Source organism: Pygocentrus nattereri, chromosome 10 (genome assembly GCF_015220715.1).
Source record: "Pygocentrus nattereri isolate fPygNat1 chromosome 10, fPygNat1.pri, whole genome shotgun sequence".
Taxonomy (NCBI): Eukaryota; Metazoa; Chordata; class Actinopteri; order Characiformes; family Serrasalmidae; genus Pygocentrus; species Pygocentrus nattereri.
The window spans coordinates 18,271,216-18,287,982 of NC_051220.1; the positions used below are offsets into that span (position 1 = coordinate 18,271,216).

Below are 16,767 nucleotides of genomic sequence, written 5' to 3' on the forward strand. Positions count from 1 at the left end.
AAGATTTGCTACATGTATGGTGACCTGCCAGTGCGAGGCCGTTCCCCATGAACTGCCCCTACTGTGCTGGTCATGGCTAATGTATCTTCATTTGTTTAAATGAGGAACCACGCGGTCAGTCATTCTGCTGTTGCTTCTAGATGACAGGCCTTGGCAACACAATATGGGAAAAAGCTCTCAGCTATGGCCGACCGAGTTCACCCTCAGGGATAAACACTGATATCCGTTGCGGGCTATTAGCGTCCAGGGCAAGTGGTTTATGTTCCGATGTTATGTTTGGAGGGAACTTTGAGGGACTGTGAAATTCCTGTGAACTTTATGGAAACGACTACCATGCGTTAAGTCTTTACATCGTTCATAAAAATGACAGAACATTTGAGAAACTTTAGTGCAACAACAGGCAGGAACACAGGGTCCACACTACGTGAACCAAGTGAAGACCAAGACTTTGTAGTGGTCGGGTCCAGAAGTGGTCAGGTTTAAGATAAGACTGAGACAAGATTAAGATTCATTTCTGAATACAGAAATAAAAAGGGGGGGGGAGCCTGAAATTCATTTGTAGTTCATAGTACATTCTTTAAATATGTTTATAAATATTGTACAACAAGTGAAATATAATACTAAATACCCTAAATATATATGAACTATTAAGATATATTGTTAGTCCAACTGTGCATAGTTAGAAATATAACATGCCAGTCTGGCTTATTAAAGAGCAAATACTTGTACTGAGCTAGTGTGTTTGTGTTCATTTAGTCCACACAGTGAGAGCACTGGGTTAACAAAATAAAACAAACAAACAAATAAATAAACCATTGGCCAATTTTGCTTAAAAAAAAAAAAACCCAAAATGATAATCGGCGAAAAAATTGAACAACTGTATATCGCTAATTCATTCGCTATTTCTCCATTTCTCTGGTCATTTCACACCTTCCTGAGTACTGACCAGCCGTGTTTAACATTTTATAACGATGCCTTGTGGTCATCATACACGATCTCAGCTCACAACCATGAAAGATAATTGCAAAGGTAGAGAACATAAAATTTGTATATGACATGCGACACTGCCCAATCGGATGAATAATTACTAAGTAACTAGGCTACTGAAACAACCTGAAACACTGAACAGTGTATAAACCCTTCAGAGTTATATTCATTCTTTGCTTAACAGCTTAAATGGTTAATTATTATTTTTAGACAAATGAAATATAGTTTAAAGCTTGGGACAGCAATACAAGACTAAGTGTTAAAAGGTTTCATCTCCGATCCCAAAGAATCCATGAGTCCACCTCCACTGTTGTCCACTGACTGTGTTTAATTGGAATAATCCTTTAGTTGTCTCATCATTACTGTGGAGTGACAGCTTTATAAGATTCCCCTCGTTCCCCTGCAGTGCTTATATATACACACAGACAATGCAGACAGACCTGGCAATGTCTTCATAGTACTTAATATTCACACACCGTTCACCTTTATCTGATAAATATGAAAACACTTCTTCACATTGCAGTACACTTGCCATGTTGTAAGGTTACTAATAAATGTATAACCTGTAAAGCATTGCACATACTAGTTGTTTAAGACTCCTTTGAAAGATCCTAGGCTTTGTACATACAGTAATCTGAGTTAACAGTTTTGGGATAAGTAAGAACAGCCCTGACTAACAAACAATGTAACATGTAGCGTAAAAACAAGCAACACAGTACACTGTAATAACGTACATTAGAAAAATTAATTGAAATTCCAACAGGTTTTGTCCTGTACTGTTGTGGACATTTTGAGATTAGCCACTTCAGTTTACCTACAGCCTGACAAACATAAGTGATGGTCATCATACATATCCCAAAAATATATATCCCATTATAGCATATCAGAGGTAAATCTCTCCTGAGTACGCTTATGCAGTTAACAAAAGCTTTTGTCCATAGATAAACAAAATGGCAAATATAAGAAAACACTAATATACACGCAATTATACCAAAAGTCCACTTTATAAATATTTCCTTTGAAGTTCTTAAGTGTCCCTTTTCCAGTTAGATTGGCCACTACAACATAACTGGACAACTGGAATGGTTTAAGTCTCGATCACTTTCACTATTAAAAACATACAAGCTGCAAAAACTGCATGCATGACATATTGGCAAAACCAAAATCATGCCCAGCTGTCTTTGTCTGTGCTACCACACATTGTTTTTCTACAGTCATATACAATGGTAAAGAACGTGAAAGCAGTTCACAATGCCGTCTACGTGTGTGAGCTAAGGTTCTGGAATTTCTCCCGCAGGTTTTTGACCAAACTGTGCTGGCTGGTCTCAGTCTTTCCAAGTGACCTCAGCGGATACGTTCTGCTGCCGTCTAGCCATGTTTGCAACCTCGAGTCATGATTTCTGTCCTTTATTCTAGCTGGCAGTTCAAGGTCTGGATCCCACCTCAGATGGTTCTCACCAGTCTCCTCTTTTTTCTCTTCTCCTGCAAAGCCACTCTCCCCTGACTGTTCTCCGATAATCCTTTCTACTATTATGACCTTGTTGTCATTGGGCTGGGTGTCCTCACCAGAGATGTAATTCAAATTAAGAGGTGCCATCATGTAGTCCACAGAATTGGCTTTGCACAGTTTAGTCGCTGTTTGCCCTGCAGGTCCCTGGGACTCGTAGCAAGAAGCTGCTGTGGCTTTTGTTGGTGTTGAGCTGCCATAAACTGGGGTGGAACAGGAGCAGCTACGCTGGGCTTTGTGGTCACTGAGTGCGGTCTCAAGTATTCGGTCTGGAACAGAGCAGCTACGGGTAACTGAGAGAGGCTGAGTGCCACGACGGGAATATTTGGAGCGTAGCTCTCTTACGGCTGGCCAATGGAAGTTCTCAGTGTAGACTGGGCTCTGTGGACTCAGAGAAGGTGCTCTGCTAGGGGACTGCAATCGAGGACTGTCCAAGGAGGAGGGGCTGTGAGAGGGACTGTGTTCTGTGTGCTCACAAGAACCATGTGGCAGTATGATGCTGCGCAAACCTATAGACGTTTAAAAGGAAGAAAAAAGAAAGAACAATAGAAGAAAAAAGTTTTGCATACGTCTTCCTGATAAAAAAAAAATGACATCAATTAATAAAAGGAGCATATGGAAGCAGTGTGATCAGTAAAAAACAAAAACTCCAGAACTGTTCAAGTTTAAATCAGTACTGTTGATTGTGAGTAAACACGTTATATTGCTTTAAAATGAAGGACTACAAGGGTCTATCATGTTCATATATACTGCCATGCCAACAGACTGCAATAGATGGCTGGAAATGTTGGGAGCAGTTTGGCTTCTATTGTTTACTTGCACCATAAATGGTGCATGGAGAGAACTGAACGAGGGTGGCAGAAAAGGGAGCGGTATTGAAGGCATAATAGTTTGATTAGTTGATTAATCAAAGAACAGGCCATAGTCAATTTAAATACCTGCTGATGACTAGGTATGTACACAATGTTTAGCTGCAGCCTATTTTCTTTGGCTTTTGCAAGGTTAGCATGATAGAATGTTACTAGTCTTAGCTTCAGAAGTGCTGCCCACACAGAGTGGCTGAAATCTTTGGTGCAATAATCTGGTCACAACTACTGAGATTTTGTCACTTCCATGCTGACTGCCTACCTACATTTGACTGCTGTGCACACTATGATTGTGTCTTTTGGAGCAACACAGTCACTGGATTTAAAAAAAAAAAGGTTTATGAAGTTCACAGAATTACTTCATTAAAAGTTATATAATAGTTGTTTTTTTTGAAGCACTAAGCTGCTTTCAAGTGAAATATCCTTACACATGACACAGACCAGTGTGTTTCCTATGGATTGGTTTGAATCACCTGCCCTACATGTCACACAAAAAAACAACAGTCTGTGGTTGGCTATTTTGCATGTCAGTCAAGCAGCCCTTTCCTGTCAAAGTAGGCATGAAGCAACCAGAGCCTCTGAAAATAGGCAGAACTGACAGGACTGTCCTGTCCTCTTTTACAGAGCTATGAAAATGAGCAATACCTACCCTTCTCATGCACTGGAGATTTGTCCTCTACAAGGGAAGCCAGATTCGTTGGGCCAAAGTGGCTCTCAGGCACTCTGGCTCTCTGCTTCACTACAGGTCTGCTGTTCTTAATACGCTGACTATACTGCCTAGCCAGCTGAAACACCTTGTTCTTCATCTTTTCCATATCTTGCAGAATTAAGTCTTCCTCTGAGCCTGACCTCAGAGAGATAATCTTGGGCAGGGGAGCATGCCTGACTCTGTGTCTTTCCTGGAGCATGTTTTCACTGTTTGGTCTGAGCTCCAGCTCAGGGTCCTTCCATGTATGGTTGCTAACTGGGGACGGGGTTAAAGACCCTTGTCCAGCCATGCTGTTGTCCGACTCTTCCAATATTAGCAGGGGTTCACCACATTCATCATCAGAGCTCTCTCTTCTCTTTTGCTTCTGGTTAGGCCTGACATCATAAAGGCCATCCTTACCAGTATCTTGATGGGACTCAGAGCCCTCAACAACCTCTACCTCCATGTCTTTCCAAACCCTTAGCATCTCAGCTGAGGGCTGGAAGTCCTCATTTTCACCACCTACCGGAGATCTAACCATAGCATCATTGCCATCTACAGTGGCCGGAAGATTTGTGTGTTTGGCCATAGTGTTCCTCTCTTTGTCCAGACCAGGAAGGTTAAAAACTGCCCAGGAGGTTGGCCTTGAAGCTGAGGAGACCTTCTTGTAAACTGCAATATCTTCATCAGTGGGGAGGCCATTGATCTGTCGACTCAGATTACGGACTAACCCTGCCGGGATGTAAGAGAGGCTTTCTCTGCGCTTGATGCTGAAATTGGCATCCTGGTGCTCAGCATGCTCATAGTACTGCTTTATTTTGTGGATAAGCATTCTGTCCTTTTTGGAGAGGGTATCTTGTTTGTTTGGTGGTCTTTGGTCTGGGGTGGCCAACCGGTCAGTAACAGTGCTTGAGGCTGATGGTTCAGCCATGGGTATGACAGCATGTAGCTCTGGGGAATAACAGTTCAACTCATGAATTTTTTCTTTCTCCAAGAGGTCAGCATTGAGGCCAAGCAAACTACTCCTTCTGCTGCCTGTGCAAGATGAGTGGCATCCAATGGAATACATGTCATCAACCACCAGACTGCTTCTTCGAGAGAGGCTGCTAATAAACCGCTCAGCAATATCACTGGCCTTGTCCAGCACAGATGTAGGAAGGATGCTGGTAGGTTCGGTACCTAACAAAACGTCCTCCTCTTCCTCTTCATCATCTTCCTCCTCCAGGTCTTCCACATCTTCAGTAAGGTTCCTGCTTGATGGAGGTCCCTTGTCCTCTAGCTGGCTCTCATTATGTATAGGGGATGAGGAGTCCATACTGCTCTCCACAGTCTCTTCACACTCCATGTCTACATCCTGAGACATCTCAGGGTGAAGGGGAGGTTGTTGTCCCCTTGATTCTTCTGTGCCTTCAGCCAGAGAAAAGCTCTGTGAGCAGTAATCCCCAGAAGAGTCCTAGAGAGCAGAAGGAAAATGAATTACGGTTGCAGAAAGAAGTGACTCATGAAATCACGACAAGCAAGATAAGAAGATAACTTCAATCAATATTCATACATTTCAATTAGCTTGAGAAGACCCACATTTGTAGAACAGTAGCTTTAAGAGTAGTTTTCTCTTTTGGTTATTTTCAATTTTGCAAAGAAGTGAAATAAACATTTATGGGACTGAACTGACTTTGATATGATATGAAAAGGGTGCCTAATTTCAGGCCACTGATTTGCCTATTTGCAGGCACTAAAGGCTGATTTCTGGCAGCTGTTATTTGACTTTATTTGCAGTCAGGAGGGAATGAACTAGTACTGCAGTGCAGAGATAAGGCCTGAGAGAACAGTGTTGTCAGACCTGCATCAAGAGTAAAAGTGATGGAGACACTGGATGTATCAAAGATGGTCTTTTATCAAAGATATAAGAGGATATACTGCTTGGATATTCTGACAGATATATAAGCTTATTCCACTGAAGTGCCAAATTGTATCTTTTGACTTTACTTTCTGAGCTACACAATCTAATTCTGGTGCTAAAATGTACTACTCTCAGTGTTGAGGGTAATGCACTACAAATTCTTGTAATCACATTACTGTTACGGATCTAATAAGAATTTTGTTGCTTGTGCTATTCATATGTCCCTTAGAGAACAATATTAAATTTGTGTGATGCGTTTCAAACTTACATTTCCTCTATGTGTCCTTGCAAGCAAGCAATCCATGATTAAGAAGAAAGAGTCCTGAACGACCTTAAGGCATAGTTGCTGCTCTTTCGTCTTCATCATGGATTGTTTGCGGAGTTTATACTGTTAAAGATTTTATTCTGAAGGGACCATTTTTGATCTGTTTCTACTGACTAGATTCTAAGTATGGTACAACTTTAAAATAAGACTAATCTCAGAGGGCCTGTTTTTCTATCTTGCATCAACATGTGTTTTTGGTGATTGGGTCATGTTTGGATTTCACTTGACCACTTGAAAAGCCAAGTGTAGCTGAAGATAGCCCCTAACTAAGAGCCTCCTGGCACTCCAGATCCACGAAAGCATTCACGCAAAGTTTATCGACTTAAAAAAAAAAAAAAAAAAAAAAGTTTACATAAGGATCTCATCTGATCAAACTGGGGGTGCTTTTTTACCCTTACCAAGGGTAAATGGAACCCAATCAAAGTTTATCCAGATATAATCTGAACATGAAACATGTTAATGCAAATATCATAAAGGATATATTATTGGCTTAAAATAAGTTTATTGATGGTTATCAATTGGTCAAAAACACTTTAAAATCATTAATATGTATTTAGAAAAAATAAATAAAAAAGACAACATCTAGCAGTTTTTTTTCAAATAGTGAGCCCACATTCATCTATACTGTTAAACCTTGAATGTTGCTGGTTATCTTACTTTTGTCATCTCCATCAGTCAGCATTATACCGGTCACCTTCATCTGATATTTATCAGAAGCTACTACCAATTAACCACCCGGTTATCTAGCCATTATAATTTGGCCTAAATTAACATGTGAAATGACTAAATTCACATTTTAAGGACTTTAGCACTACTGCTTCCCTTTACATATTAGGCATCATATTTATTAAGCAAATAAAGCAATAAGTGGTATATGATATGATAGATATATATGATAAATTATTAGTGGTATATGATCGTTTTATTTTTTTTTAATAACTACCCCAACACTGATTACTAATAAATCACTGACTGCCGAATAAAAACAACTGAACCACACATAAAGGAATGGTTTGGGGAATACTTAAACTGCATTCTGAGATCAGATACAACACGGAAACAACATTTCACGAATGCAATTTCAGTGCAAAAATGGAAGCAAAATTTTTATACCAAACATGTAGCTGATGTGCCTATATTTAAAGTAAGGAGAAATGTGTGTGAATATCATGTCCTTTATCATAGGTTAACAACGACAACAAATTTTCTACCAGTTTTTCTCAAACCCTGATCCTCTTCCCTGAATATGTTGTGTTTTCCCAGTTCTAGCACACCTGTTCAAACTAATCAGCTAATTAACAAGCCCTTCTTTTCAGCTGAAGTGGGTGTGTAAGAGCAAAGGAAATATTAAAATGTGCAGAGCAGGGCTACTTTGGGAACAGGATAGAGAATCAGTGCTTTAGATAGACAAACAAGTCATACACAGATAAATCAGCACAGTATTTAACTAATTTCATGATGTTTTTAGGTACTAAAACAAAGACTACTAATTTACATTTTTTTTACATTTAGATATTTCCTATATCTATAGCAGTGCTTCACCTGTTCACAAAGTCCCAAGTCTTGTTCATCTTCAGATGGAGTTTGGCTTCTTTTAGTCCCCAGCTCATTCTCCTCACTAGGCTCTTCCTCATCTCCATACTTAAAAAAAAAGAAAAGAAATAGAAGGAGAGAAATATAAAACATTATGTAGCAGAAACAGCAGAGAGGTCCATCTGATCTAAAGTGATCCTTTTTTAGTATTTCATCCTTTTATAAATACTTGCAATTCATATGAAAGCTTCAATGCTTTTTGCTGTTTAAACAAGACAACTGACCTTTAGAAAGTTCTTTTGTGATGGGATAAAATCAAACATAACATAAAAAACCTTTGGTGAATTTGATTATGGAAGGCAAAGAGTTGGTCTCTGAATATGCCCCCCCCCCAAACCCCCACCTTCAAAATTTGACAGTGAAATTTTCCTTTGAAGTCAAACATCAATCACACAGTCCAATTGATATGTGACTCAAAGTGCAAATGCATTAGCACAATTAACCATTCCACTGAGGTTCTGAACATAGCCCTGAGGAGAGCTCCCTGCCCTGTGACAAAGTATCATAAATTAAGCTGTAAAAATTATACAAGTATTTTACCTTATAAAATAGTGGCATTTCAGCAAGAAAGTTTATTTTGCTTAGTAAGTGCCATTACACAGAAAACGCCCCTGAATTTCTTGAAGCAAATTTAAATGTAAGGATCTATTAGGAGAGCAGTCATTGAGCACTTCTTTAATTATGAATTTATTCATTAGTCACACTGAGAGTAATATCAATTTATGGATATAAAATCAATGTGTATATAAAATGCAGCAATAATGATCACAAATGCACACAGCTAAGAGAGGATCTAGGACTCTGGAAGACTTGGAGAGATTCTGTATTTAGGAATGGTCTCACATGATTGTATTACAGGAGAAAACTCTTTGCCGTTATGTTGGCAAAGAAAGTTTGCACAAAGTACTAACTGCAGGGGTGCCTATTATTGTGACATAACTTTGTTAAAAAAATCTTTTTTGATAAACGTTTGTTTTCTTACACTAAATTTACTTCAGTTGTTGGTTAGGTTTCTATTATATTTTCAGTGTGAGATTAACCTAACTCACCACAAAGACATTAGCTTTTTTACCCTTCTATATCAAGCGTGTCAATAATTATGGAGCCAACATACAGCTGATTGTTAGCCCTGATGAATGGCTGAGTATAGAAGTATGTTACAAACCTGCAAGAAGATGAAATAATGCACTGACTCATGCGAGTGGGGAAAACTGAGGGCATTCCAATAGCAGGCATCAGGTGTAGCATGCAACAGATTGACGTTTGAAGGACATGGACAAGACGGGGAAAATACAGTGCAGGAAACAGGAAAAAGCAGATGGTGAAAAGCAGTGAGCCTCACCGTTGGGACCCGAGTGAAAAGCAAAGCCTTGGCTCTATAGTGCCAGCAGGAGATGGCGGCCAGCACCGAGCTGGCAAAGTCAGCTACCTGCTCATCCTTCACCAGAATCTTTTCCTCCTCTTCGCCACTCCCACCCTGCTCTTCCTCCACCTCTCTCTCTTTCTTCTCCTCTTCCTCTCTCTGGAATGGCATCTCTAGCCGACGGGCTTCTAGATCAGTTGCACTCAGCCGGTCGAGGGAGTTAGTGCGGAGATGAAGCCACTCAGCTCTGGTTTCCTGCAGGGCAGGCCTCTCCACCTCAGGCTCTCCCAGGCTGGAGCTCAGGGTGGAGATGCTAGCAGCAGTCTGCAGGGGGCGATGACTGCTGTCTGCCAGAAGAGTGCCCACGCTGTCTGCATGCTGTAATGTCCCCCCCCAAAAAAAAGTTGCACAAAAAAAATCTCACAGCTAGATTCTCACAGCAAACTGTCCTGAAGCTCTTGCATATCAAGCAATTAAAATGATACATTTTTCATTATCGTTAATTAACCAGAACATGTTCGGGGTTTGAAGTTTGCCTTTTACATTTTGCACTGGTGCTACAAGGCTAACAGGTAATAGAAGTTTAGCCATCAGATTAGTGCGTTGCTAACAGCAAGTCTATTACCAAACCACACAGAGTTAATAAGCAACCCCAAACAGACTTGCTTTTCTGACACTGTGCAACATAAATGCATACTAGTAGAGATAAAATCCAGATTGTTAAAATGTTCTTATCTTGGTGACATACGTTTGTCAGTTCTATATCTATAAAACTCACAAAAGTATGTCACCAAGCTAAGAACATTTATCTAACAGTATAATAAACCATGTCTGAGACCATATAAGCAAGTCTGTGCACCGATTACTTAACAACTTCAAGCAAGTATGTGATCATGGTAACTTTACGAGAGAAGGAAAAAGCATACTTAACTTTAAATGGAAGTAAATGTAACAAGAGAACAAGATGTTTTCCAAGTAATTTTGTAGCATATCAGTTTTCTGTTGATGTCCATACATCAAGAAATTGTAACAATGCAAAGGATGTGTTTTTCAAAAAGAAACAGAGTTGAAAACTTTAGACTAAAAAAATTTGCTTTGAGTGACCATGTCCCTTAAAATGTTAATTTTATTAAAATATTAAACATTCCATTTTGGAACCATCACAACAACCATAACTCTACCAAAACAATTTAACACATGTTTTGGTACTGACTGTTTCAAAACTCAGAAGTGCTAGTCAGTATATGATTAGTAAAAACATCACACATCTTTGAATGGCTACACACAATCACAAACTACATTAGCCTTGTAACTGGAGTGCAAAACTAAAAAAGCAAACATGGGCTACAAAACATGTCATGGCTAACAGATTGCATTTGAGGTAAAGGGGAAAACAGTATAAATTTGATTTTTGGCCAAAACACTGCTTTAAATTCATGCAAGTGTGGAGTGCAGATCCCCTCTCTACCAACTGATTCCCTTCCATTTTCAGATCACAGGTTTGCTCAGAGCTCTCCAAAGGACAAGCCAAGGGGGAAAAAAGCTGAGTCAGTCCCTTGAAGCTTATCTGTTCAGTGCATATTGGCCACAGTGCAAATGCACTGGATTTGGAAGAAGAAAAAAAAACATGAAAAAGCTAAATTAGGTGAAGACTTACCTTGAGCGTTCCTACAAGATTGAAGTGGTCATAAGCATAATGTCAGCAGGATGATGGGAAAGAGAAAAGAAAATACATGTTAAATAGGGTCGAGAACAACGCAACAGCATGTTAATCATGATTACTGAAAGCTCCGCATCCACATACTGCCACTTTCACAATTTGTGAAAATTGAGCTCTGGCAACATACTGCCTGTATTACCATGGAATCAGCAAAAACTGGACTAACATGATGTCAGGACAGAGGACCACCATAGCTGTGTTCTAACAAAGACTACTACACAGAGATAATGAAATCACATTTGAATGAGAAACCCCCACTTCAGCCTCAAGGCTGCTTAAGAGTGATTTTTTTCCTCCTGGCTTATAACTGAGTGGCGGACATAGAAAGCCAAGTACAGAAACAACAAATTCACTTTCAGACAATGAGAGAGGGAGAGACACAGTGATAGCAGGGAAGGGAGAGTGAAAACGGCTAACATAAAACTGCTTGGCTTTCTCTTTCATTATCTGCAAATTAGAATGCATAAGGGGAGGTGAGTGTGATCAGAGGCCAAAAACAAGTCGGTGGAATGAAAGGAACTAACGCATGACAAAGCCCCTTGCTGATGGGCTCCACAATTAACATCATTATGTGTGCGGGTGGAGAATGGGGGCTGCGCTCTTTGATCTCCAACAGGAGGGACCGCTTGGATATTGTAAGGCTTTGAAGCAAAGCAGGCAGCAACGGGAAAGATCATGGTGGAGCAAGTGACCCCCATATGACCAGAGGCAAGTATGATGTCCATGCTGTGTCTTTGAGCCAATGATGAAGATGCAGCACTGGTGCTTTTGAAGTTCTCTTCTAACGTTTGCAAATCATTGGCTTCATGGAGAACCTACATATCACAATATCACTGCCTTGTCAATTTAGCTTTACTCTGTTTCACTGAGCTCCGTTTTTTGTATTAACATCACAAAGTTGAACTGGATAAACAACACGAATAAATAAATAATAGAAAATAAATGCTTTAGTAGCCTTGAATATAATCTTTTGTAGCAGACAGTTGGTTTTTGGGTTGTGTTCTTATTCAATCTGTTTCATAACATGTCATTTCACCCAAGTAGACAGAAAATTTGAAACATTACCTTTTGTGTTCTTCACACTCTGTTTCATTGGCTCTATTAAAAGACCAAAACAACAGAAAATGGGGCAGTCAGTCACGTTTCATCATCAGATTGGTAATCTGAAACAAACACCTGTGATTAAGATACGTTTTAAATTTCTGCCATAATGTGTTGTTTTTTTGTTCATGTCCATAAGTAAAGAGCCACAGGCTGCAACCAACCAGCCTTGCAAAAGCAGACATCGACTTATGCAGTTTACTGATATCTGAAGAGATTAGATATAAGAAAATCCACTTGCATAAGGAAGGGGAAAGCCAAAGGAAAATAAGTGATAAAACAAGAGAAATTAAGTGGGACACCTAACAATCATGCAAGAACCAGTGGACTGCCAAAAACATCACCATCAGATAACCAGTATCTAAAGTTTTGAGAAAAAGTCCAACTCTGGAATCATGTGGAGAATCCACAGGTTTCTGTCTAAACTCAACACTATGGGTAGCTGTCACAAAGCTGTTACTGAGAAAAAAACAAGACAAATTAGAACAAAATTTGCACAATAACAATGAAACTGGTAAAAAACATGGAATAAGGTTTGGTGGACTTGTGTCTAGATTTGTAATTGGGGTTACTTTGATCATAAAAGCAGAAAATGCAACCAACTTCTAAGACTGAACTTTAAGAAAGAAAGGGAAAAAAAAACAAACAAACAAAAAAACCTCAAAGCAAGTCTCCTGAAAGGTAATAAAGGCAAAAAGGTGTTGACACACTAAATAATGATAACTTTGATATTATTATCAGTGGTGGACAGTAACTAAGTAAATGTAATTCGTTACTGTACTTAAGTAGTTTTTTTTCTGTATGTGTACTTAATTATTTCCATTTTGGGCGACTTTTTACTTTCACTGTACTACATTTCAAAGTCAAATATCTGACTTTTTACTCCACTACATTTTGAAATCTGTCGTTCCTTTTGGTTTTTGTGTGTATAAATACATGTCAAAACAAAAGAAGTGGAAAGCAAGAACACCAATCAGGGCAGCGCAGTCACTTTGTTCTGAACTTGTTTTGACCTGTTGGTCATACCAACTCAGTGCAGCACACGGTTCAACGTCAGTGCAGCAGCATAAAAATTTGGGAGCACATACGTCCCTAAATGATGGAACTAACCCAACGTTGTGTAAATTGACCACAATACAGAAATATGTACACATATGCAGACGTGACTGGCATGTTTCTTATTTTCTGAATTCATACAAACACTTTCATTTTATAGTAAATCAGTTTCGGTTAGTTTATGTTTATGGACAGAGACCTACAGATTAATATAGTAAAGGAACACTTATTTGTGATCCTGACTTTAAAGCCAGTTTTTATTCAACTTAGTAATCTTAAACTGAAACTTTGCTTGTTTGTAAAAGTGATTTTAGAGCCACTCTGTTCTCCCTGATGGAAACTGTTTACCTTCAGTGTTTTGCGCTTATGATCATTTTAATAGACATCAGCGTCACTAATTAATGACATTCTATTAAAAGACTGGTTTACCAAGAGAGACGCTGGAGGATTTTCACCTAAAATGAGTTCATGAAGCGAGTCTTGTTACAAAAATGATAACAGGACATATTAGTTAGGATAATTAGTCATAATTAATCTTTTAGTACTTTTACTTTTGATACTTAAGTACATTTGAAGCCAAATACTTTTGTACTTTTACTCAAGTTGAGGTCTGGAGTAAGGACTTCTACTTTTACTGGAGTAATATTTCACCTTGGGTATCTCTACTTTAACTCAAGTACATGGTTTATATACTTCGTCCACCTCTGATTATTATTTAGCTTTTGAGGTTAATACATTTTTGATGAATTATACATGTAATAAATGTACATTCCAAATGAATAACTTGTCCTAAATGGCCATTTTGAATACAAGTTAAATGAATGAAATGATCTCTGCCTTTTGCGCTACAGAGTATTAGTATGAGCACAGAGGGAATAGGCCCACCTGATCGCCTTCGTCCCTTTCGTCCTCCAGCAGGAAAGTCCTCATTTTGAAAGGACAAGGGCTTCTTTAGTCTCTCAGGACTGTAACGATACTTCACCGGACCTAGAAAAAGCAAGAAAAGAAATTAAATCACAGTACCTTGAAAAGAAAATGATCATCAATCTGCATGTTCTCATCTTACCAAAAAAAAAAAAAAAAAACCCCACAGATGAACAACTCACCAGACGAGCTCATGTCTAGGATGGCATCTTTGGCCTGTAAGAATTAAGTGTGCAAAACTACATCTTAAAGATTATACATAATAATCAGCAATATTCAGTCCAAGTTCAGTACTTTCAATATCTGGTTTATAACAGTTTCCATACTTTCTGTGGTATGATGGCATGATGATTCTCCAGAATCAGCCGCTTTATGTGATGAGCCCACAGCTTTTTCTCCTCCACTGTTTTGGCCTAAGACATGCCCAAGAAAACCACTGAGATTAAGCAAAGCAAACACTGAGCACTGGCAATGAGAAAACTGTTGATTCTGTAATGGAAGGTTTGTAGGGATCTCATCGTTTTTAGAATTCCACATACCTGCACTGTGTGAGGTTGTTTGGGATGCTTGTAGTGGGTCACACTGAAGCGAAGTGAGTCCTTGGCACTTTCGATCAGCATTAGAGTGGAACACTGAAAATAACACATAAATCATCAGAAAAGAGCATGCCAGACATGCAGATACCTTACATGGCCTAGGACACTGGCTTTGTTTTCGTAACAGCGGTTATCCTTGAATGTCCTAATTTAAGCTTATGAGATTGAAAATTTGAAAGGCACAGTGTTTTTACAACACAGAGAATGAAAAATGAAGATGTGAGTAGCCAATGAGAAGAGCCAATTCTCCAGCTAGGAGGAAAGATAAAAATAAAATCCACCCCATTAAGTTTTTGTAATCTCTTCTGACCTTCAAGGAACATCAAATCAAATCAAATTTATTTGTATAGCGCTTTTTACAACGGATGTTGTCACAAAGCAGCTTTACAGAATTTCGGAAAAGACAAAGTTTCAACAGGACTGTAAGAATGTACAGAACTCCCCCCGGTGGGCAAGCCAGGGGCAACAGTGGCAAGCAAAAACTCCCTCAGAACTGAGGAAGAAACCTTGGGAGGAACCAGGCTCACCAGGGGGGACCCATCCTCCTCTGGTCAAACTACCTACAAGTGATTATTTTACTAACATTAATAGCAGTAATATTGGTATTAGGAATAACTAGGAGACTATGAGAACATCAACAACATATATTTAGGCTATATTAGATAGAGACAGTTAGACTGTTAAGTCTCTTTAAATGTCCCCAAGATGTAGGTCTTTTAAACCCACCTGTATTGGGTTTGTAGTGCAACTCAATGTTAAAATGTATTAATAGAAAATCTAAATAAGTACCGTGATATGGGTCTTGTAGACGTAATGCTCTCCTCTCTTCTTGGTGATGAGGAGCATCTTGTCGAAGAGAAAGAGCGTTCTCTCGTTCTTTGCACGGTGGACGTGGAAGGTTCCCTCAAGGACCAGTTCGCCGTAGGTGGTGAGGTCAGGCCCTTTCCAGTTGAGCAGAAGAGACTGGATCTCCTGCAGAAAACCACACAACTTGTCATCAACATGTTTCCTTAAACTCTATACACCTATTTCAAACCAAGCTGAACCCAATGGGCCTATAGACCAGTGTTCAGATTTCATAAAAAGTGCCAACAATTCTGACATTTTCTTTTTGTGCTGTGTCTGTGGATAATTTTAACAGCATTAATGGACTCCCTTTATTTCTAACGTTCATTTCATAAAACTGGCTTTTTGGAATCACATGTGCATTTATAATGGATTCTTTCAGACCCATTATATTTAAACCTGTCTTGTGCTTTTAAATGCTAATGTCTGGGCTCTGACCTTATGTCATGAAGGGACTGAATCATCAGAACAAAATACGAGAGAAATTCAAATGCCAATTCTTTCACTGAAATCTCGGTTTGATGGGAGAACAGGAGATTCTAGAGGAACATTTGTCCTTACAAACCTTTGGGCAGCATTTTCCTTCAAATGCACAACAATACTGTATACAGACAGCTTAAATAACTGACCGAAATACTGACCGAATGAAGTGTATATTGTTCTTTTCATACTTGATTTCATTACAAAGGTCCAGTTTTGCTCCCCTGGTAATTTGAGGTAAATTGATTACTCTCGGCACTGATTAACTTTCATCACTTGCAATCTAATTTGAAGATGCCTTCAGACGAAAGAAATTCCTTGTATGATTTACAAGGTTGTGAAAAAAGAACAAGCATTAACACATAAGCCTAAAATAAAACACTTTTCCTGGAGGGAATGAGCATAAATATACTGTTGCTGTGGCAACAAAGGGGTAACTTTTTAAGAGATGAATGTCAAAGTAAGTAAATGTCACAATATTGTATTCCAAGTAATTCTAGGCTACTTCTATTGGTCTATTGCTGGACAAAACTGTTGCCAGACTGTTGCTAATGTGTTGCTAGGCTATTGCTATGTTATACCAGGTGGTTGCTAAAATGTTGCTATGTTATCCTAGGTGGTTATTAAATTAAGCAAATGAATATAAATTGTAAGCTAAAATTTGCAGAAAAATGCCTCATTCAAATTTGTTCCCAGCAGAGGACAGTTAGTTAATAGTGTTAACTGTTTTCACTTAGGAAATCAAAACATGCCATTTGACTGAGTGTATAAAGCTTTGCATTTGACCATATACTAATCTATTATAGGCATCTATG

The 16,767-nt window shown here is 38.9% G+C and overlaps 1 protein-coding gene across 3 annotated transcripts in view; it reads right to left on the reverse strand.

Annotated features, from left to right (window-relative positions):
- Positions 1-1,292: 1,292 nt before the first annotated feature.
- LOC108430640 (pleckstrin homology domain-containing family G member 3) overlaps positions 1,293-16,767 on the reverse strand; it is a 72,753-nt gene continuing 57,278 nt past the window's right edge. The window contains exons 10-20 of one of the 3 annotated variants that reach the window (XM_017703247.2): positions 15,416-15,598; positions 14,570-14,662; positions 14,357-14,443; positions 14,213-14,246; positions 13,992-14,093; positions 12,015-12,047; positions 10,887-10,897; positions 9,296-9,607; positions 7,816-7,914; positions 4,010-5,501; positions 1,293-3,003 (exon numbers count right to left, since the gene is read on the reverse strand). In XM_017703247.2, the coding sequence (XP_017558736.1) occupies positions 2,246-3,003; positions 4,010-5,501; positions 7,816-7,914; positions 9,296-9,607; positions 10,887-10,897; positions 12,015-12,047; positions 13,992-14,093; positions 14,213-14,246; positions 14,357-14,443; positions 14,570-14,662; positions 15,416-15,598 (3,204 nt within the window). In that variant the 3' untranslated portion in view covers positions 1,293-2,245. Of the gene's footprint in view, positions 3,004-4,009; positions 5,502-7,815; positions 7,915-9,208; positions 9,608-10,886; positions 10,898-12,014; positions 12,048-13,991; positions 14,094-14,212; positions 14,247-14,356; positions 14,444-14,569; positions 14,663-15,415; positions 15,599-16,767 lie in introns of all 3 variants that reach the window. The other 2 variants (XM_017703246.2, XM_037542184.1) reach the window with 2 other exon arrangements.